This window comes from Oncorhynchus mykiss, chromosome 19 (genome assembly GCF_057628025.1).
Source record: "Oncorhynchus mykiss isolate SJ-2025 chromosome 19, ASM5762802v1, whole genome shotgun sequence".
Lineage (NCBI taxonomy): Eukaryota > Metazoa > Chordata > Actinopteri > Salmoniformes > Salmonidae > Oncorhynchus > Oncorhynchus mykiss.
This window is the reverse complement of record NC_143040.1, coordinates 65,675,969-65,701,439: the sequence shown is the minus strand read 5'-3', so window position 1 is coordinate 65,701,439 and position 25,471 is coordinate 65,675,969. Positions and strand designations below refer to the sequence as shown.

Below are 25,471 nucleotides of genomic sequence, written 5' to 3'. Positions count from 1 at the left end.
TCTTTAATGTGGGAGAGCCCATGGAGGAAGTAGGTTAGATATAGGCCTACTGTAAAACACACTGCATCTATAATGTGGGGGGAGCAGTTTCTGAATCTATACTGTAGTAGGGAACTGGGTTTCGTCACAAACCCTATTCCCTATGTAGTGCACTACTTTGGAAGCATTTATATGACAAATTAATTTGTAAACAAACACCACTGTCTGACATGCGTTCACACACGGAAATGACAGAATGCATATGTTTACTCTCTCCATAAAGTGCGATAACGATGCCTACAAACCTCAACAAAGATTCACACATTTTAGTTCGGACGTCAAATAATGCACTGCTCCGGTCTGCTCCTCTATAAGTTCTGAACCCAACACATGCTTTACCTATCGGCCCACTCCAAACCTCTAGGTAACACTACAGCTCTGTTCATGTGAAAAGGATACGACTGGATACGTTCACCATTAAACCCTTACGGCTAATCTCCCCATCAGATTACCAAGCCATGGAGGAGGAGCCCTAAAAAAGGAAAATGGAGGATGGGAGGATAGGATAGCCGAGAGATGTGACAAAATACTAAGTCTTCTCCTCCTCTCTGTAACACACACACAAACACACACACACATGTATACACACACACACACACACAAGAAAATATATACTCACTCACATTATGTAGGCCACACACACACACACACACACACACACACACCATGAGAGATAATTTGGCAAGGGTGGATATTTGCCCCACTGTAAAACACACTGCATCTTTAATGTGGGAGAGCCCATGGAGGAAGTAGGTTAGATATAGGCCTACTGTAAAAACACACTGCATCTTTAATGTGGGAGAGCCCATGGAGGAAGTAGGTTAGATATAGGCCTACTGTAAAACACACTGCATCTATAATGTGGGGGGAGCAGTTTCTGAATCTATACTGTAGTAGGGAACCTTCTGCCTGCAATTCCACTTAGAACGTCCCCATGATTGTACGAGAGTCTTTCTAGATGCCGGTGTGTGTGTGTGTGTATAAATGTGTAATGCATAGCATATGTTTATGTGTCTGCAAACAAATGTATAATCCGTGTGTGTGTGTGTGTGTGTGTGTACAAGTAAGATGGAGAATGAATTTTATTTATTTTACCTTTATTTAACCAGGCAAGTCAGTTAAGAACAAATTCTTATTTTCAATGACGGCCTGGGAACAGTGGGTTAACTGCCTGTTCAAGGGCAGAACGACAGATTTGTACCTTGTCAGCTCGGGGGTTTGAACTCGCAACCTTCCGGTTACTAGTCCAACGCTCTAACCACTAGGCTACCCTGCTGCCCCATGAGAGACTGAATAAAGGGAAGGGGGGGATACCTAGTCAGTTGTACAACTGCATGCATTCAACTGAAACGTGTCTTCCGCATTTAACCCAAACCCCTTTTATACAGTGGTGTGATTTGCCTACCTTTGGTCTCTGTCTCCTAAAGATCTGACCCCATGGTGACAGATCACAGGTTGTGGGGGAGATGTGTTCCAAAATGCTACGGTCAATTGATACGGGAGCCTACACAGGGTTGATGTCTCCTTCCAACATAACATACTGCTAATGACCTAAAACAGTCAACGTTTTCCACCACCACAAACCAACTGTTAAAATGCTACGTGGAAGGAAGCTGTGTGTGTCCATCTGTACGTGTCTGTACGCAACAACAACAAAAAATCTCATGTCATTTTTCCATTTAAATCATAATTCATTCACCTCCCCCCCCGAACACTGAGATTATTCTGGTATAATGAAAAGTGCTTTTACAAATGTAATACATCATTATAATAACACTGGAAATGAAGTAAACAAGCAGCTGTCTTTGGTTATGCACCGGTGCAATATCATTTCTAAGAGAAAATGTCAAGAATGCATGTATTGTTCACCCGTGCATTGGTGTTTGTCACGAATAAATATATATATCAATTATTCAAATGTAGCTGTCTGATACGTAATACGAGACCTTTGAAGTCTATTCTCAGCCGTGGTCTATTTTTTTGGGAATTAGACTAAAAACAAGTCAACAAGACCAATTATTAAAATATGTCAAGCAATAACACTGCCAATATGAATATTTGGGATTAACAAAATACTACACGGCAGTAGATGGGTAAATGGCAAACCTTAAATAGGCCACTATTTTAGAGCTAAGGAGTTTAGCAAGGTCCAAAACAATGTGCTGGTATTATTATCAACAGAGAGAGGAGCAAATGGCTGAGAGGGATGGAGTGACAGGGGGGGGGTACCTCAGATCAGGACGCTGCCTGCCTGCCTGCCTGCCTGCCTCCCTGCCTCCCAGGATCAGCTTGGAGCAGGCTAGGGTTCAGAGGTCAGCCCTTTGTATTGTCAGACGTCCCCTCCCTTCACCTCGACACACTTCCCTCTTCTACATTTACATACATGTATCATTTATCAACATTGTGTGAGCCTGCCTACCGCATCACCAGCAACGCCCCCCCCCCCCCCCCCGTTAGGGCCTCCCACTACTAATCCCTGCCAGCTGGACCCGTTGGCTAATCCCTCAGATCAGCTGGGCCACGCATCTCATCCAGGATGGGACAGGGGCAGAAATGCACCGACGGTGGCTGTGTGTGTGTGTGTGTGTGTGTGTGTGTGGAGTAAGGGTGGGTGGGTGGGTGGGGTTGGTGTCAAACAGAGAGCATAAATTGGAGCCCTGTGCCTGGGCTGCGTGCAGTGTGTCTGTGTGTGAGCGACTCGCATGTACCTCCATTTCCCTCTTCCTTTGGATCCTTATATATATATATATATATATATATACACACACAAACCTTTCTCTGGGTTTATATATATATACACACACACAGACATTTTGGGAATTTTATTATTGGTTTGTCCTGCGAGCAGAAAGCAAGTGGATTTTTTGGGCGGGGGGAAAGGGGAGGATTTTGGTGTTGGGGGGGAGGGTAGCAAATTAAATATCCTCATCTTCCTCTTTCCTACCCTTTCCTTTCTAACCCTGACTGCATGCGGGACACCTGCCTGCATCCCATCCACTCAGACCCCCTCCAGCAGCACCCTGCACCCCTACCCCAGCCCCCGTGCACCCCCTCTACTCCCGCCCCAGATGGAGCATCACAGGACAGAGACGCTCCACAACCGGAGGAACGCGGGATATGAAGGAAATACTCTGCTCTCTCACCGCTTTTTCTTCAATAGGATATTATCTGAAACGGACAGTCTTCTTCTCCTGCCTGATATTCTAAACCAAATGGAATCGAGTGTATTCATCAAGATTTAAAGAAAAAGGAATTGTATACCATCACTAAGTGCCAGATATGGATCTTTGAGTCTGGTGCATTCACTCTAGTTTCCTTTCGGTTCAATATCACATGATATTTATTCATTTTAATACTATGTATGTAGTCATTTAATTCAGGACGGTGCTTTTAAAGTATCTTGTTGTTTCGCTTTTGTGTTTTTTCCTTTCTGTGCTTACGCATAGAGACAGAGAGAGAGAGAGACAGAGAGAGAGAGAGAGAGAGAGAGAGAGAGAGAGAGAGAGAGAGAGAGAGAGAGAGAGAGAGAGAGAGAGAGAGAGAGAGAGAGAGAGAAAGAGTGAGGGAGAGAGAGAGATGAGAGGGAGTGAATAGGTCGGAGTGATGCAGCTGTAACTAAATGCTTGTCTACATGCTTACTAACACCTTTACGTGGACCATGGACTACAATCCTATCGCTAAGGATAACACTTATAGGTTATAGATTAGCATCCCCATCTTGCTATTTCATATACAGTGTGTGTCGTCATCCTTTGTTATGCTACTACAGTACGAGCAAGGTCTGACTGCAGGAATGAACTGGCAAGCAGGTACCAGGGCTGCTCTTTAGCTGTATGGTACAACAAAGGTACATCTCTCTCTCTATCGCTCTTTGGTGCATTAAATGATTTGCTATAGCAGTAACAGGCTAAAAATCTGATTGTGAATACAATAGGAATGCTTATTTGATTGGATGTATCGTTGTTTTCCTTTCTGTACGGGTGTTATTGGATTCACTTCTAACACATACATACATACATACATACATAACATACATTACATACACCAACACACGTGCCGCAGGCAGCGGTATGGGCTTACATATAGACTCTGTATCTCTGCATGTATGTGTGTATAGAAGTGAGTCCTTGTTTTTACCGTGTTCCAAGGGGCTGCGTTCGCACGGGATTATCTTGCGATGTGCTTCGCCGTGACCGCATAACAGCACCAGAGCCACGAGGACAGCTGAAAAGGAGAGGAGAGAGGGATGAGTCAAACCACATGGACTAAACCAGAGAGGACTGACTAGAAGTACTAGAATTGGTGCACATAGTGGCAGCAGAGGGGTGCAATGCAGACAACCCTCTACATAGGACAGAGAAGATAACAGGTGCTAAAAGGAGAGAGCGAACGTGAAGAGAAAAGGTTGAACGACTGAGGGAAAGTGATAGCGAGCTACAGGGACAGGCAGGATGAAAAAGGAGAAGAGGAGGTTGGAACTTGGGTTTGAGCTCTTTGTGTTCACAGTGGACCTTGATTTAATTTCAATACAATTAAGGCACGCGGTGAATGCCAAGAGAGAAGCCATGGACGTCACACTCTTACTCTCACCTGAGAGACCAGCGAGCTGAACCAGGGATAAACAGATACACATCTAGTATTAGAGAGAGAAAGAGAGAAAGATACGTAGGGTTGCGCCATCGCCAAATTAACAGAGGGTTCAAGCCAGGGTTAGGGCGAGTGTAGCCGGGGCCCATGTGGCAGGAAGTGGAAATCAAAAGGCCTTGTTTATGCATAAAAGCATGTCTCCGAGGTACATGTGCCCCATCAGAGAGAGAGAGATCCACTCAAAGGATGCCTGTTTCAGTGCCCCTGTCCCAACTAGAACGAGTGCTCATAGGATTTAGAATGACAGTGTAGCCTAGCCAACTGTGCCCTAGTTGTTGGGGAACTAATAGTTGAAAGGATTTAGTAAACCAATGTAGTACCCAAATTGATTCAAAAATATAACTGGTTGGGTGAATCTACTTATGTTTGGCTCATAGAACACCCATCTTCAACTAATCCCATACAGGTACCAGCCCACAGCACCGCCCTTGCATTTTGGATGATCAAATATTGAAATTATAACCTCTATTTTTGTTCATTGTAAGTATCCTTAATAAAGCAGCCATGTCGAGAGAGAGAGACACTGCTGTTCGTTACATGTTGTACATTTTCCAAATTGTTCCAAGAAAACAAAGGCCTGGACTAGAGCGCATGAAAGACACCAAAAGCTTTGATGTGATCCAGCCTGGGGCGCCAACACCAGCAATTCAGAAGGAAATAGTCCCATGTACTATTTCCCAATTAAATACACAAGTACATTTTAAAATATAACTGATGTGCAAAGCAAGCGGCCCCGATGTTGAGGGCTGACCTAGATACGAACACGTTGCAGTAGGAGTCATCTGCATGAAGAGACGTCAATGAAAACACAATCAGATATCAAACACAAATCAGATATCAAACACAAATCAGATATCAAACACAAATCAGATATCAAACACAAATCAGATATCAAACACAAATCAGATATCAAACACAAATCAGATATCAAACACAAATCAGATATCAAACACAATCAGATATCAAACACAATCAGATAACAAACACAATCAGATATCAAACACAATCAGATATCAAACACAATCAGATAACAAACACAATCAGATATCAAACACAATCAGATATCAAACACAAATCAGATATCAAACACAAATCAGATATCAAACACAAATCAGATATCAAACACAAGCGGTGCAAAACATTTTAATTTACACATATTTTGTGACCCTATCATCAGTAGCCTACGAATTACAATATATTTCATATAGGCCTACCTGTCCTCAAAAGACGTAGAAGGCAGACATGTGCTGAACGCTGAAAACAACCAGGACAGATACTTCCCACATTCAACTACATTGAGATGAAATCTCTGAATACACGATTGCCTACAATTTCATTATAAAATGTGTGCCTCGTTTAAAATGGTAAGCAATTTAATAATACATAGGGAAACGATTTCACAATTTAAAAAAACGGGAGGTTTACGTAAATATTAGCCTGTCTTGTCGCCCAATGGACCTACTTGTTCCTAGAATCCATAGAGACGTCCTGTTGCGAGAGATAAAGATGGCAAACAGGCCCATGTGTCCAGCCTAGACCTCATTATGCATGTTACAAACACTGTTGAAAGGACAATGGAATAAAAAGAGGACAATACGGTGTCACTGGTATTGACCCTTGATGTGGTCAGCAGTTGACCGGTGATTATGGCGAGGGAAAAAAACTGCATAAAAAGGATAAAGGCCCTTTTGTCATAACGACGGTCGGCTCTTTTAGGAGGGACGAGACGGGGATATGAACGTCGGCTCTTTTAGGAGGGAGGAGACGGGGATATTAACGTCGGCTCTTTTAGGAGGGAGGAGACGGGGATATTAACGTCGGCTCTTTTAGGAGGGAGGAGACGGGGATATTAACGTTGGCTCTTTTAGGAGGGACGAGACGGGGATATTAACGTCGGCTCTTTTAGGAGGGAGGAGACGGGGATATTAATGTTGGCTCTTTTAGGAGGGAGGAGACGGGGATATGAACGTCGGCTCTTTTAGGAGGGACGAGACAGGGATATTAACGTCGGCTCTTTTAGGAGGGACGAGACGGGGATATTAACGTTGGCTCTTTTAGGAGGGAGGAGACGGGGATATTAACGTCGGCTCTTTTAGGAGGGAGGAGACGGGGATATTAACGTCGGCTCTTTTAGGAGGGAGGAGACGGGGATATTAACGTTGGCTCTTTTAGGAGGGAGGAGACGGGGATATTAACGTCGGCTCTTTTAGGAGGGACGAGACGGGGATATTAACGTCGGCTCTTTTAGGAGGGACGAGACGGGGATATTAACGTCGGCTTTATTATGACAATAAATGCAGCAGATTGGATGTATTGTTGAAAATGGATCATGCAAAAGTAGAAATAAATTATTAGGCCAACTGACACAGCACACTGGGCCAAATGATTGCCAGCCCTATATGGCAGAATTAAAGCCTTTCCCTCCCTAATGCAAAACTAAAGGGATGGTATTTGAAGATAAGGTCTCATGGGGCAGGGAACCATACATTTGCTGATTCAAATTAAAAGAACAGGCAAAAATACAAGTACCCATCACATAGGCCACAAATATAACATATTTTTTTGGTGCACTCTTAGTATATGTAGGTTACAGCCATTAAAAATAATGCCCAGCTTGTAGAGAAAGATGAGTTAGGCCTATTGGATTCATCTAAACCTAATTCAATTGAAAGTATGACATCCAGGTCAATAGGTAGCCTAATAGTGTCTTTAAAATTAAATAGCCCTAAAAATTGTCTTAACATAACCTTGATAGGCTATTTACTTTCGAAGAAGTAGCCTAGCCCAGAAGAAATGCATCATCAGCACATCATGACGAAAATGACGATAGGACTAAAGCTTTGTCGAATTTGTGGTAAAACAGAATATAAGAGAAAAGTGTGACGTTTAAAATCACTTCAATTGCCCTAAATAATAAATAATGTATTTCAGTAGAGTTTAAGAGAATATATAGGAGAACTATATTCTCAGTTCTCCTATAACGTACCCTCAAATCAAACATGCCATAGACTTTATTTATTATATTTTTTTTTGTGAAAAACTTTTTCAGAAAGAGCAATTCCTTAGACAACTGAATCTGAACATCAAAATGGTATCACGCTTAGGCCTATTCTGACAAGAAGCGAAGTAACTAAGTAACAATTTTGAGCTGTAAACTGGGGTCGGGTTTAGACATGGCGAAGCGTAATAAAGAAGTAGATTGATTCCTTCATAAAAAATCAGGTGCAGCGCGTGTGGAACGATCTAACAAAAGAGCCATAAAATATGCTTCACCTGAACTTGTATTACAAATGACAAATAATAATGTACCCGAGTAATTTAAAACAATTTCATAACCACAATTTTTTTAAAAAATAATAATAATAATGTACAATAATGTACAATATAGGCCTGTATGTTGTAAAAATAGCCTATTATATTCAATATTGTCCAAACGGGAAATACGTTTTTATACGGTGTCCAGTAGCCTACAATTCAGTTCAGAATAATCGACCTTTCAATTGAAGAACTATACTTGGGATTTCATCTTCAGATTATTAGGCTACTGATTTAGTATTTTAGCCTATAAATTAACTGCAATCTCCAGAATGCTCAACTGGCATGGAAATGTATTGTCTATTTTATTTATAGTATGTATGGAATGTCAAGACTGGATTATTCATAGACTATATATAGTCATATATATATATATACTTTATTCCTACAGAGAGAAGGAATAAAGACCGACGGAAATAGAGGGACAAAAAGGCCCTCTAGTAGACTCAGTAGGAGCAGTTATCCTCATTCGACAGCGGAAGACAACGAGCCAGCTTTTTCCCAACAGGCAAGGTTGTTCTTATGATTTGTTTTCTTTATTATGTGGTTTAAGATATGAGCACCCCCCCCCCCCCCCCCCCCCCCCAAGTTTCCTTTCTTCTCCTTCATCTTTTCTTTGGGCCAGGCTCCCTCGCTCTTCATTTGCATCCCACCAAGGGCCATTGAATCCCCAGAGAGGAGCGGATAAGGGTCATCCGAAGCCCCCTTGGGCTACATGTTTCACGCAGCAACCGCAGACTCCGCGACACGTGCCATCAAGCCCCCCCACCCCCCGTAAGTAACCCCCTCCGTCTGCGAGACTGGAGAACATTGACAACTACTTTCTCATTGCCGACTGCAGACTTGTGATTCATGGGAATATCAAGAGCCTAAGGTGAAAATGTGTCGAGTTTTTCATCAAACAGAATCACGTGAAAGCATGTAGCCTGTCCAGAATACAGCGTAGTTACATGGTTTGGCTCAAGTTAGCCCACGAGTATGACTGGCAGGCAGCACACATTTTAACCAATATCATCATCATCATCATCCTCTCTTGCTCATCATATTCTACACGGTCAAACTCAGAAGGAACTCTGTGGAAATGTGGAGGTCTAGATGCCACCGTCATAGTAAGACATCTAGGGGGAATCCCAGTGAACTGCTTCCTTACGTCGAATGAAAGGCAATAAACAGACGAGCTCAAATAAAACACAGGCAATACAGTCAGACGTGGTGCGTATTTGGCATACATGAGAACTCATCCCGTGAAGAACAATACAGTCACACGTGGTGCGTATTTGGCATACATGAGAACTCATCCCGTGAAGAACAATACAGTCACACGTGGTGCGTATTTGGCATACATGAGAACTCATCCCGTGAAGAACAAATCAAGTTGTGAAAGGGTTATATTCAAAAGCCATCCTCAGATTTCCACATAAGCCTGCTTGCTCAAAACAACAGTATCTGAAAAGATCAATGTCTTAATTTCATTTGTGATACTCATGGCTTTAAAAAGAAAAATGTGGCCCAATGTCTCCTTCAAAAAGTGGGAATTCTTGGCATGACTGCATGACCAGGTGGACTAGAGCCAACTCAACTCCAGACCTCAAAGCCAGTTCAACTGCATTTGTCCATTGTTCCTCTCTAATCAGGGACTGATCTAGACATGGGACACCAGGTGTGTGCAATTAATTACCAGGTAGACCAGAAAACCTGCAAGCTCCAGACCTCATTGGCTAAGCGTTGAGTAACCCTGGACTGGAGCTGGCCTGGCTGTTTCGTCTTCAGAACTCCCATTATTCTGACCCAGGGCATGACAACAGACTAAAATAAATGTTTGTCGCCTCCCAGTGGCCATTATGTATTTAGCTCACCCGCCATTTTCTATGAGATAGAAGCTTGTGGGGCATTTAAGCCCTGAACGACGCTTGTCTGACGGCCCCTTTCACAGGCTGCATGCCACTCCTAAGACCAGAGCCAATCCAAGAGGGGCTGCTTAGCAAGCTAACTTGTACAGCAAGTCTTGTGAGCTAACTAACTAGATAGTAATCTATGCTGGTTGTTAGCTTGCATAAGTGATGTGTATAATTATTATTTTTTTGTAGCAAATATTTAAAATTTCAGAAGTGGATGAGCTCCATTCCTGACAGGCTGATCAGATTCAATAGCAGCCTCAAAGGCTGAAGTTAGGATGCTGCCTTGTATGTTTCATAAGCAAAGCTCTTAACAGTCAAAGTGCCTTATCAGATGCATATTTAATCCAGTGGGATAATATGCATCAGCGCCAATAAGGCACGGACTGCTAGGTGCTCTGCTCGTGAAACATCATACATCCTGACTTATCGGGGGGCTTCGGGGGGCTGCTATAGAATCTGATCCAGTGCTGAGACTGAAAGGGAATCTGATCAATAAAACATGAAGTGTGAAGTTGTACAAACTACAGATGACTAGCTAGCAGAGTTAGCTTTTTTTTTTTTTACCCCTTTTTCTCCCCAATTTCGTGGTATCCAATTGTTGTTCTTGTCTCATTGCTACAACTCCCGTACGGGCTCGGGAGAGACGAAGGTTGAATGTCATGCGTTCTCCGATAGCTTAAGCGCGCACAGCCTGGCGACCTTTGGTTAGCGCACACTGCGCCCGGCCCGCCACAGGAGTCGCTGGTGCACGATGAGACAAGGACATCAATACCGACCAAGCCCTACCTAACCCGGACGACGTTAGGCCAATTGTGCGTCGCCCCACGGACCTCCCGGTCGCGACCGGTTACGACAGAGCCTGGGCGCGAACCCAGGGACTCTGATGGCACAGCTGGCGCTGCAGTACAGCGCCCTTAACCACTGCGCCACCCGGGAGAAAGAGTCAGCTTGTTAAGTAAGAATGGCCTGGAAGCCTAAAAATACCCAACGCGCGCATCGACTCTGCTTCCGATCGTCTGTGCTCGTATGAAAACATAATGAATGCATAATGACTTACATCAGAACGTGTTGAAGGCTTCAAGCAGTCTGACGCGTGAGTTGATGGATGAATAGGTGGTCTGCGCAGTATCTATCCTCTGACAAAGATAATTCTTAATTTTCAGATTCATCATCAGTATCCTGTTGATGTCACCTAAACTACATAAAATGGGACTCACGTTGCGAAGCAATGCAGTGACAATATGCTAAATATTCTGTACACCGAGTGTACTAAACATTAAGAACACCGTCCTAATAGAGTTAACCCCCCCCCCCCAGAATAGCTTTAGTTCGTCAGGTCATGAAATCTACAAGGATAATGAGTTCTTTAGATGATCTCCTGCTACTCTACCACATTTTGCCATGAGGTGAAGCAAACATGAAAATAACACTTTAAAAGTTAACACATACCCAAATAATGTTGTTGACCCATTCAAATACTTGTATGTGAATACAAGTGTTTAAAAAATATTTTAAGGATTTTTTTGTGCTATTTCCTTAATGTTGTCATCCTACTGAGGATGAGCTGGCCAATCAACACTATACTCCAATTAATAGTTTAATCACCGGGGTATACGCCCACACCATTCCAACACAGAAAAGCTGCTTGAAAACAATTTCACTCATATTTCATAGAAATCTGGAATCACTGGCCAGTTTCTTTAAAAACGTTGGGCAAAAACAAAGGCTTTAAACCATGTAATCGATGCACCATCATACCAGGTCATTTAATACCTAAAAACAAAAATGTATGAATAAAACACTTTGCGGAAGAAGTTCCATTTCTTAGCGATCTCTACAGCTTCCAAAAATAAATCCTGTGAAATAAGGTCAACACATACAGGAGGAGTTACTGGCTAGCTCAACAGTAACATACTTGACAGTGACCCAAGATCTAGTAGTTGTTGATGCGGCGTTCAGCACGATGAAAAGATCACAAGCAAGAACACAGCTTCACATTGCAAACACCTACTGACACCACTCGAGATGATGCTGGTCTAATAACAGGTTAACAAAGCAGCCCTTACCAACACCCCCGCAGCAGAGTTACAAGAAGAGAAAATAGCAAGATTGACTTTATTATTATTATTATACCACAGAGAAAAGCCAGTAGTGTTTTCACCAACATTGACATTCTGCAAGGGTGGTGGTGTTATGGTAGAGCAGGCAGTGGAAAGAGACAGTAGTGGTTAGTAGTAAAAGAGGGATGTTTGGGGTAGAATTAAGTGTGTGTGTGTGGGGGGGGGGGGGGGGGGGGGGGGGGGGGTTTGGGGTAATATGGCTTCCTTACCAAATAAAACATTTACCCTTAATAAAAACTAATAATCTGAAAAGGGGATGCACACAGCATGAAAAGTGTTTACAGTCAAACAAGGGGAATGCACACGAGTTCTTGCTGAGTATACAACGTTTATTACTTCGAACTGATCAATAGAAAGAATGGGGGGGCAAGGCCACTCGCGTCGGCGCGGTCTTTAAGAAAACGGGAGGAAGAGGAAACAAAAATGGCAGGAGGGAAGCAGCCAATAAAAACATTAATAAACCAGTCCAAGAAAAAAAGGGCAAATAAGTTCTGAAGTCTGCAAACAGCCCAATTTTGTACAATTGTACATAAAATTATACAATGACCAAGGCTAAACGTAACAAATCTTGTTGCTTTCACCCCCCCCCCCCCCCCCAACCTTAACCCCCGCCCCCCATACACTCTGCCCAACACAAAAAATAAACAAGGTCATCTCGATCATTTGTTTTAGTTCTTTTTTTATAAACAGATGGAAGCATATGAAAAAGAAACTTCTTGAAGGAACTGATGACAGGACCCACTACAACAAATATCCACTGAGGAGACCCCCCCCCCCCCGCGTCCTGATTGGATGATTTAATCTCCCACTGGAGGAGGTGGTTTACATAATGACCCGCCTGGACTTCTGTCCACTAATAGTAGCCGTAGTAGATGACACCAAAAAAATGTCCACTATTATTTTGCATGAGAAGAATTACAGACTTGTTTTCAGACTGTAAAAACAGGCGGGGCAGGGGGGAGTAAGAAAAAAAAAGCATATGTAGTGGAATGGGGGGGTGGGGAGATTCACCTAAGGATGCTATGCATCAAAGTTTTAGTCCTATGAATAATAATTTCTTTTTATTTTACTACAGGTTCAAAGTCAGTCTTTTAAAGTAAAAAGAAATCAAGAAAGTCTTCATTTCGTTTTTTTTTTTTGTGTGTCCTTGGTTAATTTTTTTTGCCCCATTTTAGAATTTCTTGAAATATCTGAATGTGATGGGGGTAGAAAGGGAAAAGAGGGGCCATTGCAGTCTTTTGCCCAAAGCAGTGACTGTTACTTGACACGTCCTTGGCGTTCCTGTGGGACACAGAAAACAAGAGTTCAGGTTGGGTACTCGCATCAAAACACACAAGACTTCAGAGATTCAGGGTTTTTCCAGTAAAACAAAATGTTGCAGATCATACTTAATTACCATGCTCCCATCAATGGATGTAAGAGTAGAGGTTGTGGTTCTTCACATATTTAAAAACAGAAAAAATATATAAAGTTTCCACCACACTGAGAACCCATATCTACTGGTACCAAGCCAAGCATATCTCCCTACCACCAGGTCCCAACAGTCCAGCAGAATAGTTCTACATGAATAAACAGGATATGTATAGCCTACAACACGGGAAGGCAAGTAGATTCAGCTGTGGGACTATTTCTGTCAGAGCGTATTAAAATCAGGGGGACAGAACATAATTCTAGTACTTTGTACACTACAAATTGACCACAACTAAGCCCCCCAAAAGTATTTTTTCAACGTAATCAAGATCATACATTTTTTTTTTATTACATTTAACAGATTTTACCCCAATAATGTTTGAGATTTCCTGGTGATACAAAAATAAAATGTTTAAGCAAAACTAAAAAACATTTTTTTTATTTTATTTAAAAAAAAAAAATTAAAAAAATAATCAGCTTTGGGGGACCTAGCATACAACATTCAGTTCTGACCACTTTTTCAGACATTTGCAATACTCATCCATTGAGAGACATGGGCCATTTGCAGTGGTGTAAAGTACTTAAGTAGTACTTTAAAGTATTTTTACCAAAGTAGTTTTTTGGGGTATTGACTTTTCTTTCTTTTTTTTTTTACCAACTTTTACTTCACAGGTTGGCTCCCGAGTGGCGCAATACATTCATTATTCATTTTGGTTGCCTATCCTGACGTGAAGTTTTCTATAGAAAGTATTTGACTCCAGTGACAAAATTAAGGAAAGTCATTTTCTTGCCTGCCGAAATCCTCACCCTTTCAAATGTCCTTAATAATGTCACTAGAGTCAAATACTTTCTATAGAAAACTTCACGTCAGGATAGGCAACCAAAATGAATAATTAATGCATGTGTATTATACTAAACATAGAGCGTAAAATGCAGGCAAGCAAACATTTCGAACTACTACTAGTCGAATAAGACATGGGAGAGATGACGAATTTTGGCAAAGAGATTTTTCAAGACAAATACACTTGAAAACAAAATAGCCAATCTGAAAAGTGCAGATATTACTAGTGCCTCTCCCGCGATCAAACCGCCATAAATCTTTTAAATGAAACGCAGCCTAACGTGATAATTATGACAGCTGCCTTGAAGGACACAAATAAAACAATTTAAAATGCTTTCTGCTACTCAGATCAGTGAAATAGGCTAAAAACAGACAATGGAGTGAAGAGCAGAAATCTCAACTAGCAAGCAAGTCACAGCAATGAAGAATTGAGTGTGTGCGCGCGTTCACGCGGGGGGGGGGGGGGGGGGGGTTCGGCACAACACCTGTTTCAGACGTGTTCCTGTCGGTCAGTCACCGGGATCAGCTTGTAACAGTCACACTTCGTGATAAAGTCAGCGCAAGAACTTTGTCGGAGCCTACGATCGCACCTAGTGGTACTTAAAAAATATAAACAAAAAAATGTAAAATCCCAGACCCTAGATCCTGTCCCACGGAACAAGCAAAGACGTCCGACAATCGTTTACAACCTAAGAATTTGCCCGCGACTTGGACACTTTGCCTTGAGGCTGCAAAATTGTGGCATAATGTGGTTAAAATCGTATGGTCCGTGCGGGCCTTAAGGCGTCCGTCTGACAAGGAGAGCAGAAAAACAGTAGGTTTTTAGATGCTACACTGGACACATCAGTAAGTCACTATCAAGCCACGCGTAGAATTCTTGTAAATAGAACCAGAGGATCATTTCAATAAATTAATTGCAAAAGTGACATCTAACGTAGCAGGCCTGTTAGACTGGGTTTACACTCCACCAAGTGTTCTCCGTAAATAAACCCCACCGACACTAACGTAAAAGTCACAAAATGATGGCATGAACCAAAATCTCTGTGCAGTGTATGGTGAAGTCTCAAAGTGGCTGTGGAGCCTCTACGGAGTACACCTAATGGAGAGTAATTCCACACTAAAGGTTAGGCTATTACAAGAGCGATAAGTGGGGGCGAGGTCATTACCTGAAGTCTGTAATGACTCCTGCTGGGGTTGGGGTTACTGGGGTACGGCTCGCTACCCTGGACCTCCACCTGGTAACAGAACATCATCAGGCTTTAGTTTGGAACAAAACAGGAAAGGGAACACCTTCATCAATCTTGGGCATACATGCATCAACAACTTAATTGATTTACAGTAAGTGGACTCAGGTATCGAAGTGGATACAGATGTAACATTACAATTGAAATCACAAAATCAAAAGTGATCACTAAAACATTTTACTTCATTGGTAAGTTATACCACAAAGATCATTGGTCATTTGAACAGACAGTATCCCGCCTTGCTCTCTTGTGCACATGCCTCTTGTTCTCCTCTGACCTCGAAACCTCTAAAAAGGCATGGTAATATTATACAAATTCCAGTCAGTAACCAGTGGTAAATCACCAACCTGCATCAATGTGTTAACCACAAAATGAAAGACAAAAACACAGATCTCTTGATTGTCTAGATACGAGGAAGCAGTAGTTAACTCAGTGATAAGTTTATATTTGACAGCAAGTAAATCTGTAGTCTTTTCAGGATATGTATGAGGAGTTTGCTGCTAAAACACCACTAGGTGCAGAGCAGACGGAACAGAGTAAAATAGGCATTATAACATCCTAGATTTAGCCGGTGGTAACTTGTGGAATAGACACCGGCTGGAACGCGGTTTTAACCAAATCAGCATTCAGGATTAGAAGCACACGTTGTATAATGTGAAATAACCCCCAGGTGCAGAGCAGTTTCCTTGCCGCAGTAAATAATGCAGACCTTGTTTCGCACACACAGCCTCAGTCATGCAATGTGGATATACTGATGGAAAAGGCCGCTGCGCCTCTAAAGTAACCGTCCAGTGTTTCCAGATTGCTATGAAATATTACAATACGAGTGAAATAATTTGCAATTTTCTGTGTTGGAATGGTGTGGGCGCACCCCAACAGAATGGTGGACACCACAGATTGGCCAACTCATCCTCCTTAACGAGGATTCAATTATCCTCAATGCATTGTTTTTTTTTGTACTGTTTGAGAAGTTGGAGGTGGGGGTTTTGTAGGGGTTTATTCCATTTATGCTTAGGCCACAAATAAAAGCATAGGATGAGTCAACCACATTATTTAGATAGGAGTTAACAGAATAGGAACTTTGTGAGATTTTCACTGGACGGTTACTTTAGAAAATAAATTTGTCATCACATACCACTATGTAAGGAAGCATGGTTTGAGCTTCCACAAAATAAGATTGATGGAAACACGAGGCAGAAATCCAATTTGCGACATCATTGAGACATGCTGTCACAACAGAGTATTAAGGGAAAGACTCAAATATAACCCAATAACTAGGTCTGTTACAATGTAAGGAAAACTGCGTCGTCTTCTCAGAGGTGACAAACAAGCACTCTGTGGTCTGTATAAAAACAGGCGGTAATACAGAGATATAGACCTAAAGTGAGTCTAACTAACAATAATCACTATGATGAACACAGCTCCAGTCAGAACCAGAGCCAAAAACTTATAAAGCACCTCAAATTCATATTTGGACCTTGAAACCAGTTCTACTGCTCCCTCCCATTCTGATTTAGACCTGGGTCCCCAGGTGGGTGCAATGACATCTGAGCTAGAAAGGCAGGAGTAGCCCAGACCTTGTGGGGTAAAGGGTTGAATACCCCTGCTACAGGCTTTTCATCCTAATTAGATTGCTATATTGAAGGACACATTAGCAAAAGCTTTTTCAAAAAATGTTGCACGGCTGTGTAGACATTGGTACATTGAGCAAGTATTTGTTCCCAACACCAAATAATTAACATACAGTATGTTTTCATAAGTATATGGACACCATCAAATCAGTGGATTCGGCTATTTCAGACACCAGTTGCTTACAGGTATATATAAAAAAAATACATATACATATATATATTAATATATAATATATATATATTTTTTAAACAAGCACAGCCATGCAATCTCCATAGACAAACATTGGCAGCAGAGTGGCCATAAGAGCTCAGTGACATTCAACGTAGCAATCGTCATAGGAGGCCTCCTTTCCAACAAGTCAGTTTGTAAAATTTCTGCCCTGCTAGAGCTGGCCCGGTCAACTGGAAGTGCCGTTATTGTGAAGTGGAAACGTCTAGGAGCAAGAACGGCTCTGCCATGAAGTGGTAGGCCACACAAGCTCACAGAACGGGACCGGCGAGTGCTGAAGTGTGTAAAAATCATCTGTCCTCAGTTGCAACACTCACTAACGAGTCCCAGACTGCCACTAGAAGCAACATCAGCACAATATCTATTCGTCGGGAGATTCATGAAATGGGTTTCCATGGCCGAGCAGCCGCACACAAGCTTAAGATCACCAAGTGCAATGCCAAGCGTCGGCTGGAGTGGTGTAAAGAGCGCCGCCATTGGACTCTGGAGCAGTGGAAATGCTTTTTCTGGAGTGATGAATTATGCGTCACCATCTGGCAGTCCGACAAATCTGGGTTTGGCGGATGCCAGGAGAATGCTACCTGCCCGAATGCAGTGCCAACTGTGAAGTTTGGTGGTGAGGAGGAATAATGGTCTGGGCTAGGCCCCTTTGATCAAGTGAAGGGAAATCTTAACGCTACAGCATACATTCTAGAAGATTCTGTGCGACCAACTAAGTGGCAACAGTTTGGGGTCCTTTCCTGTTTCAGCATGACAAGGCTCCCGTGCACAAAGCGAGTTACATACAGAAATGGCTTGTTGAGATTGGTGTGGAAGAACTTGACTGGCCTGCACAGAGCCCTGACCTCAACCCCATCGAACACCTTTGGGATGAATTGGAATGCCGACTGCGAGCCAGGCCTAACGCCCATTATCAGCCCCAACCTCTAATGCTCTAATGGAAGCAAGATCTAGAGGAAAGCATTCCCCTTACAGTAGAGGCTGTTATAGCAGGAAGGGGGGGGACCAACTCCATATTAATGCCCATGATTTTGGAATGAGAGTCGACGAGCAGGCGTCCACATACTGTTTGACTGAAGGACCGATGTAAACATATATTTGATAATGTGAACAGAAGCCTCAGTCAAGAATGAGGGTTATGTTTTGGATAAGCTGACGTAGAGGTTGAAGCATAATTATGAATATTCTAAACATTTTGGAAGTCAATATAAAAAAAAAAGTCAATGATAAAATGCATCTTGGTGATCACAAGGGACTTCTGGCATTTTGTTTACATGACTCCTGCAAAACCTTTCCACTTCCCCTTTTAAAATTGTATAAGGCAGTCCCTCCTGGATTTTTGCGAGCGCTGAATTTTTGGCAAGATCAACTATCACATATTATGCGAGGGCTCACAATGTCAACCAATCACATCCCTTTTGCCACATAAAATGGCTTAATAAAGCAACACGTCAAAGTTTTGCCACCAGTCATTGCAAATTGCCACGCAGTGTCAGTCACAGCAGGATCAGCCATCACAAAACAACGCTGTGGAATCCTGGAGGGACTGCTATGGTGGCATATAGTATCCTCTATAATTAGAGCATTGATTTGGTAGACCAAGTATCTGAAAAATTTCCCAAATAACAGTAACAAATACATCAATTACTCATACACAATGGGGACACATTTCCACAAAGACAAAAATGTCACATTGATCATCAACTGGATACCGAATGGTTAATACCCATTACATTTCATATGGACACACCTAATCAACACTGAGGTCAGCATTCGTAAATCACAAATCAATGTGAGATAAATCGCACATGAATAAAAAATAAATAAAAAAAAACAACTTGTTTTTAATTTTATAACTTGGACGTTACTTGGTTTCTGGCATATCCACATTCTCTGTAGGAACGGCACGTTGTAAGATGACCACATACATAACGACTGATAACCTTTTTCAATTATTGCACTCGTCAACTGGATTTTTTTACTCGAGATGCGCACACACCCATGGCTTCCCATGCCACTCCCCATGGCTTCCCATGCCACTCCCCAAGCACACAACCCAAGATCTTGGGCCTATTTGTTTCCCCAGATGGGTGGAGGGCAGGCCTTTACCTTTTTCACACAGTCCTCCTCCTCTTGGCGCTTCTCGTAGTGGGAGAAGTCGTCAAAGATGGAGGTGGTGTGCTTGTAGCCGGCGATGATCTTCAGCACCTGCCGTGCCTTGTCCAGAGGCACCTCCTGTGTGTCCCGCGAGTTGGTCACTGGCTTATTCTCGTTGTTCTCCAGGCGGATGTGCCGTAGCTGGCTGTTGGGAACGTCCTTAACGAAGATCCAGCGCACGTCAAAACGCCCCTTCCACTTGTCCTGCGACCACACGCCGGCGCAGGTGTTGTAGTCCACGGGCGAGCGCATCTCCGCCACGCCACAAAAGTGGCCACTGCCGTTGACGCTGAAGAGCAGGTAGAGGGGGCCCTTGGCGCCCAGAGAGCGGTAGGCGGCGTCCAGCCGCTTGTTGCCGTGCTCCGTGCTGCACCAGATGTTGTACTTGATGGAGCGGTGGATGTCGTCCTCGGAGTAGCTCTTGATGATGAACACACGGCCCTGCTTGAGATTCCAGTCAAAGTCGTTGGGGTTGTAGTTGTTGACCAGGCGCAGCTTCTCCAGCACCGGGTGGGGCTCCGAGAGCACCAGCACCCCACCCACGCCCGAGTTGGGGGGCGACTGCCCCGCCCCACCCACGGCATCCCCAAAGCCGTTGGCACGGTTCCGTGGAGGGACCCAGCGGGTGGGCTGAGATGGCAGGGTGGTGGGCGGGGGGCCCTGGGAAAGCTGAAGCTGCCCCCCCATGCCCTGCTGCCCGTTGGGGGGGAATTGGTGCTGCCCCAGCTGGGCCGAAGAGGCCACCAACTGTCCATTGCTGAGGGGCAGTTGCGGGGTCCCTCCGGCCATGGTGCCGGGCTGAGGTGAGGCCTGGTTGGGCGGCTGCCCGTTGCTGGGGAGCGGCGCCTGCTGGGGGGTGGACGCTTTAGGCATGGTCCCCTTGTTGTCCCAAGTGCCAATGTCCATGTTGTGTTTGATGGGCGGAGGGGGCAGGTTGGTCCCCGCTATGCCACCCTTGGTTTTCAGCTTGGGCTGCGGCTTGGCCGGCTTGCTGGCAATGTCCGCCCAGGAGGCGGGCTTAGCGGGGGCGATGGACACGGGGGGCAGTGGCATGCTGGGAGCTCCACCAGAAACCTGGCTGTGGCCTAGGGATCCCCTGGGGAGGCCAGAGCCCACCACCTTTGGGGCCCCCATGTCCCCTGCACCGCCACCAATCTTAAGTCCAGCCATGCCCTGGTCCAAGCTGTTCATGCCAGGTGCCTTGTTGAGGGGCTCGTTCTGGGCAAAGGGGGACTGTCCGTCGATCATGGCACCCCCTAGCGAGCTGGGTGCGTAGGCATAGCTACTGCTGTAGCCAGAGTTCTGCGAAGACTGTCCCTGAGAGCTGTTGTTGCCCCAGGCAGAGAAGTCCATACTGCTGGGAAAGAAGTTGAAACTGTGCTGGCCCAAGAAGGGGTTGCTGCCCAGCGGGCCTGGCTGGCCGAACATGGGGTCAGGCAGGAAGTGGTGCTCCCCGTTGCTCAGCTGTCCATATGAGGTCAGGTAAGGCATGGGAGGATCTCCCCCGGTGGACCATGCTGCCTCGTTCAAGGAGTAAGAGAATCCTATGGATGGGCTGTAGTAACTGGGCATGTAGGAGTCCGACATGGCCGTATAGGCATTGCTCTGCGGAGAGAAGAAAACCCTGGTTAGCCTGCTGATAGTTTCAATCATTACATTACAAAAAGCAGGGCATCGATCTGATGGCTATCCTCGATCTCTGTCAGCCTCGGCTGCCACTTAGACTAGGACGACTGTGGCCACTTTCACACCAGTGAACTGCTTTATGGAGGAGAAAACAGTGGCATTCCTTTGACTGGAGGAATACAGGCTCCATTGTGGCCCATTTTTCTGGGAAGTGCCCACCACTGAGGGCACCCAACAGATGTTACAACGAGATGAAAGACAGTTTAACTGCAACTAGAAAAGGAAATGGACTGCGCAGTAAATTGGGGGAAAGAAGAGTCTTCAAGTGCTAAAAACATGAATTGCAACAGTATAAAAGTCATTCACTGTAAAAAAAAATATACAGTGAGATCACCCCATTATGGATGACTAATGTAAACGTACCAGTGGGAGTTTTACCCATCATAACCTATGAGTAATTTAGCTTGTTGAGCATCATCATCATTTCTATTAGAACTGAGGCCCTGTCAAAATGTTAAGTGAACGAACGCTATTTACCTGCAGTCTAAGCAGGCAAATGTTAGGAACAGTGTGGGCCTAGTCAAACTGATGGCAGTGGACTGGTACTCACCTGTCTGGCCTGAGGGTTCAGGTAAGGCTCAAACTCATCATCATTCAAAGTATCCTTTTGGGTCACAGCTCCGTTTTGCACTGGAAAGGAGGAGTAGACAGCGATGTAAGAGACAACTCTTGGACACATTTTTTGAATAAAGTTGAAATAGTCCACGCAACTAATCATAGGCCTACATATTCACAGCTGGTCATGAGTGTGACAGAGAATAAGAGCCAGGAAGTCATGAAGCTTGATGAGACATCGATAGCATTGCACAACTACAGTTCACAGCCACACAATATGCTGTTTTTTAATGCACTAAAACAGGTGATGTAAACAAATACATGGAACTTGTTGAGTTGTACAACAGTTATCTTTCCTACTGGCTAGGTCTATAGTGTACCACGTATAAAACAAATAACACTAGGTCTTAGGGGTAAATGCTAGATACGTTTTTGTTGACAGATTGTAACTGCAGCACAACTGATACATGCAGAAGCGGCCTGTTTATCACAGTAAATCGGTTGCAACCATCAATTGTCAGTGAAATCGGTGAGACGAGGTGCAGTAGAATATTGTTTCTAGCTACAACTTGGAGAAAACTCCATCAATTTGTATTTAATATCGGTGATTGTAGCTATGACAAATCTTACACTTGTCAAGAGTGTTTCAGTTCGTCCTGACATAGCTAAGCATAATGTGAAAATTAAAATTGGCAAACTGGGAAAACAGGCATGGCTAGTAAACAAAGTTGCCTCAAAACATTGTAAGAGAACTGAAACATTGTAACTTCGTGGTTTATATGACAATATACTTGGTACTGGTTCGGTGAGAACAGCATGCTGGAAGACGTGTCACTGGCAGGCTATTCATGTGTATATTCACGACCGCGAAGAATCGTTTATTAAAAAAATACTGAGGTTAGCCAACAACATGTTTATTTTTGCGTGGGAGATTGAAGCCTAACTTGATGTAAACACATTCGATTGTCAACTTAATCATTTGCAAAGCGATGCTATCATTTTACCAAGGAGCCAGTAAGCCACTAGCCATCTGACTAAGGAAATGCCTAACCAGCTAACTTGCTAATGTAGCAGCTCATGTTAGTTAGCTACCAATGCTAACAGGATTGCCTCAAAATTCACAATGGTGTATTCACACAAATGACACTAAATGTCATTTTTTTAAAACAAACTAAAATAAAGATTAAGTAGTACCAATTTATCGGAATATTAGTCACATATCCAATCAACTATAGAAGCTAAAAATGGGCGCAATGCGAGATTGGCCTGCTATCTGGCTAACTATCATCACATCCGCGACCACACAGAAGAAATCCGCATACAGAGACAGTAAACTTGTCATGTTACAATAGCTTACCTTTGTTTCCTTGGCCTTTCGGTCTCTGGATTGGGTCCAGGTGATTCATGAAGGTTTGATTTATGAGAAAAGAGGAAGGGGAAAAAAATAAAAATAAATGAAGAAATGTATATTCACCAGTCAGTCCTTTAGCAGGTGGTCAGGCCTACTGCACTAACGTTAGCCAGCTACAGAGAGAGTCACTGCCTCTGAAACAAGCTAACCTGGTAACCTCTCGATAGATATTCATAAAGTGACTCTCTTTACCTGTTCAAGAAGGCTGCTGGCTGACATGTCTTTCTCCCTGGAGCCTTTTTTGTATTAGAATTTTTTGTTATTTCTTTAAGTGGCAGGGTGTATGAAATGTATATTGAGAGTTAGTCAAGAGTCCCTGTCTCTCTACAGAGCATATAATCTACACAATGGCGGGATGCAGCTCTCTCAGCGCTGAGACTTCTTCAACATGGCTGAGCTCCTGGGTTTATCGATGGCGTTTATTTATGACGAACATGCGCCCCTCAACGGCATGGAGGAACTATATGATGCAGGTAAACGATCTATATGAAAAACAGACATTTAACATATTGTAATAATTGTTACAATAGAAACGCGGAGATTGTCTCATAATTAGGAAAGTAGCTATATTGACTTAGACCAGGGATGGGCAACTGGCCGCATGCGGACCGCCCCCTTTTTGTAGGGCCGCGGATGAATTTTCCAAAACGGGAAATGTGTTCGTTTTTTTAGAAACTCAGTCATTGTCTCACCTTACTGTCGATACTTACAATACTATAATTCACAAGTTGCATTTTTGAAATTTGATTGTATAATTAAGAAATAATGCACGAGAGGTTGTGGTATATGGCCAATATACCATGGCTAATGGCTGTTTATATGCGTGACGCAAGGCGGAGTGCCTGGATACAGCCCGTGGTATATTGGCCATATATCATAACCCCCTGAGGTGCCTTATTTACTATTATAAACTGGTTATCAACGTAACTAGAGCAGTAAAAATACATGTTTGTCATACCCATGGTATAAGGTCTGATATACCACGGCTGTTAGCCAATCAGCATTCAGGGCTCCAACCACCCATTTTCTAACAGCAGTTTTACTCTTGTTATGTCAGTCACTACAGTTATACGCACGAATAGTCAGATGAATATAATAGTTTGATTTAAACGTTTACATGCTATGCAAGAATAACTATTTCCATATTTTTCGTGTTTAAATTTACATAGACACATCTGAAATAAGATTAACTGATGGGACTTTGATAAATGCAAAGAATCGGCAATCAAAATAAATGTTCTAACACAGCAACCATGTTATTTTTGTGATTTGATTCTGAGTTTGGACATATAAAGTCAACCTGGACTCAGGGGAAGACATAACATAGTAGAAGTAAGTCTCTGATGCTTTGTATGGTAGGTCAAAATCAAATGAAATGTAATGTCACATGCACTGAATGCAATTGGTGTAGACTTTACAGTGAAATGTTATCTTAAAAGCCCTTCCCAACGATGCAGAGTTAAAAAATAAAATAGTAACACGAGGAATAAAATAAAATACACAAGAATGGAGCTCCAAACAGGAAGTACCAGAACCACAGTCGTGTCATCAGCAAATGTAATGATGGTGTTGGAGTCATGCGTTTACCAACCAGTTGTTGGTGAACAGGGAGCACAGGAGGGGACTAAGGATACACCACGTAGGGGCCTCCGTGTTGAGGGTCAGTGTGGCGGAGGTGTGTCATGACCAGCCTTCCAAAGCACTTCATAATTACAGTTGTGAGTGCTACAGGGCGATGGTCATTTAGGCAGGTCACCTTGCAGCTTTTGGGAACAGGGACAGTGGTGGACAGCTTGAATGATGTTGGGATTACAGACTGGGACACGTAGATACAGTATGTCTGTGAAGACACTTGCCCGCCGGTCTGCGCATGTTTGAGAACACGGCCTGGTATTCCGCCCGGCGGCTTTGTGATTGTTAACCTGTTTAAACTTTTTGCTCACATCTACCACGGAGAGCGAGATCACACAGTCATTCAGGAAAAACAGGGTCTTTCACTCATGGAACAGTGTTATATTCCTCAAAGCCAGCATAAAAGGCATTTAGCTCATTCGGGAGATCTGCATCGCTGGGGAACTCACGACTGTGTTTGCCTTTGTAATCCGTTGTCCTCTGCAAGCCCTGCCACATACGACGAGTGTCAGAGACAGTGTAATAGGATTCCACCGTCCTCCTATATTGTCCTTTTGCATGTTTGATGTCTCATCGGAGGTCGTAGGGGGCTTTCTTGTATGCGTCCATGGTCTTGTCCCGTTCTTTGTAAGCAATAGCTCTAGCCTTTATCCCAG

At 43.5% G+C, this 25,471-nt stretch overlaps 1 protein-coding gene across 1 annotated transcript; it reads right to left on the bottom strand.

Moving 5' to 3' along the window:
• Positions 1-12,327: 12,327 nt before the first annotated feature.
• LOC110498162 (YTH domain-containing family protein 2) lies at positions 12,328-23,565 on the bottom strand. Its single transcript, XM_021574772.3, has 6 exons — positions 23,376-23,565; positions 23,130-23,154; positions 21,768-21,847; positions 19,484-21,136; positions 15,437-15,505; positions 12,328-13,300 (listed from the first exon to the last, which is right to left on the bottom strand). The coding sequence occupies exons 1-6, from the start codon at positions 23,400-23,402 to the stop codon at positions 13,277-13,279; spliced, it is 1,878 nt and encodes a 625-aa protein (XP_021430447.2). The 5' UTR covers positions 23,403-23,565; the 3' UTR covers positions 12,328-13,276.
• Positions 23,566-25,471: the final 1,906 nt, after the last annotated feature.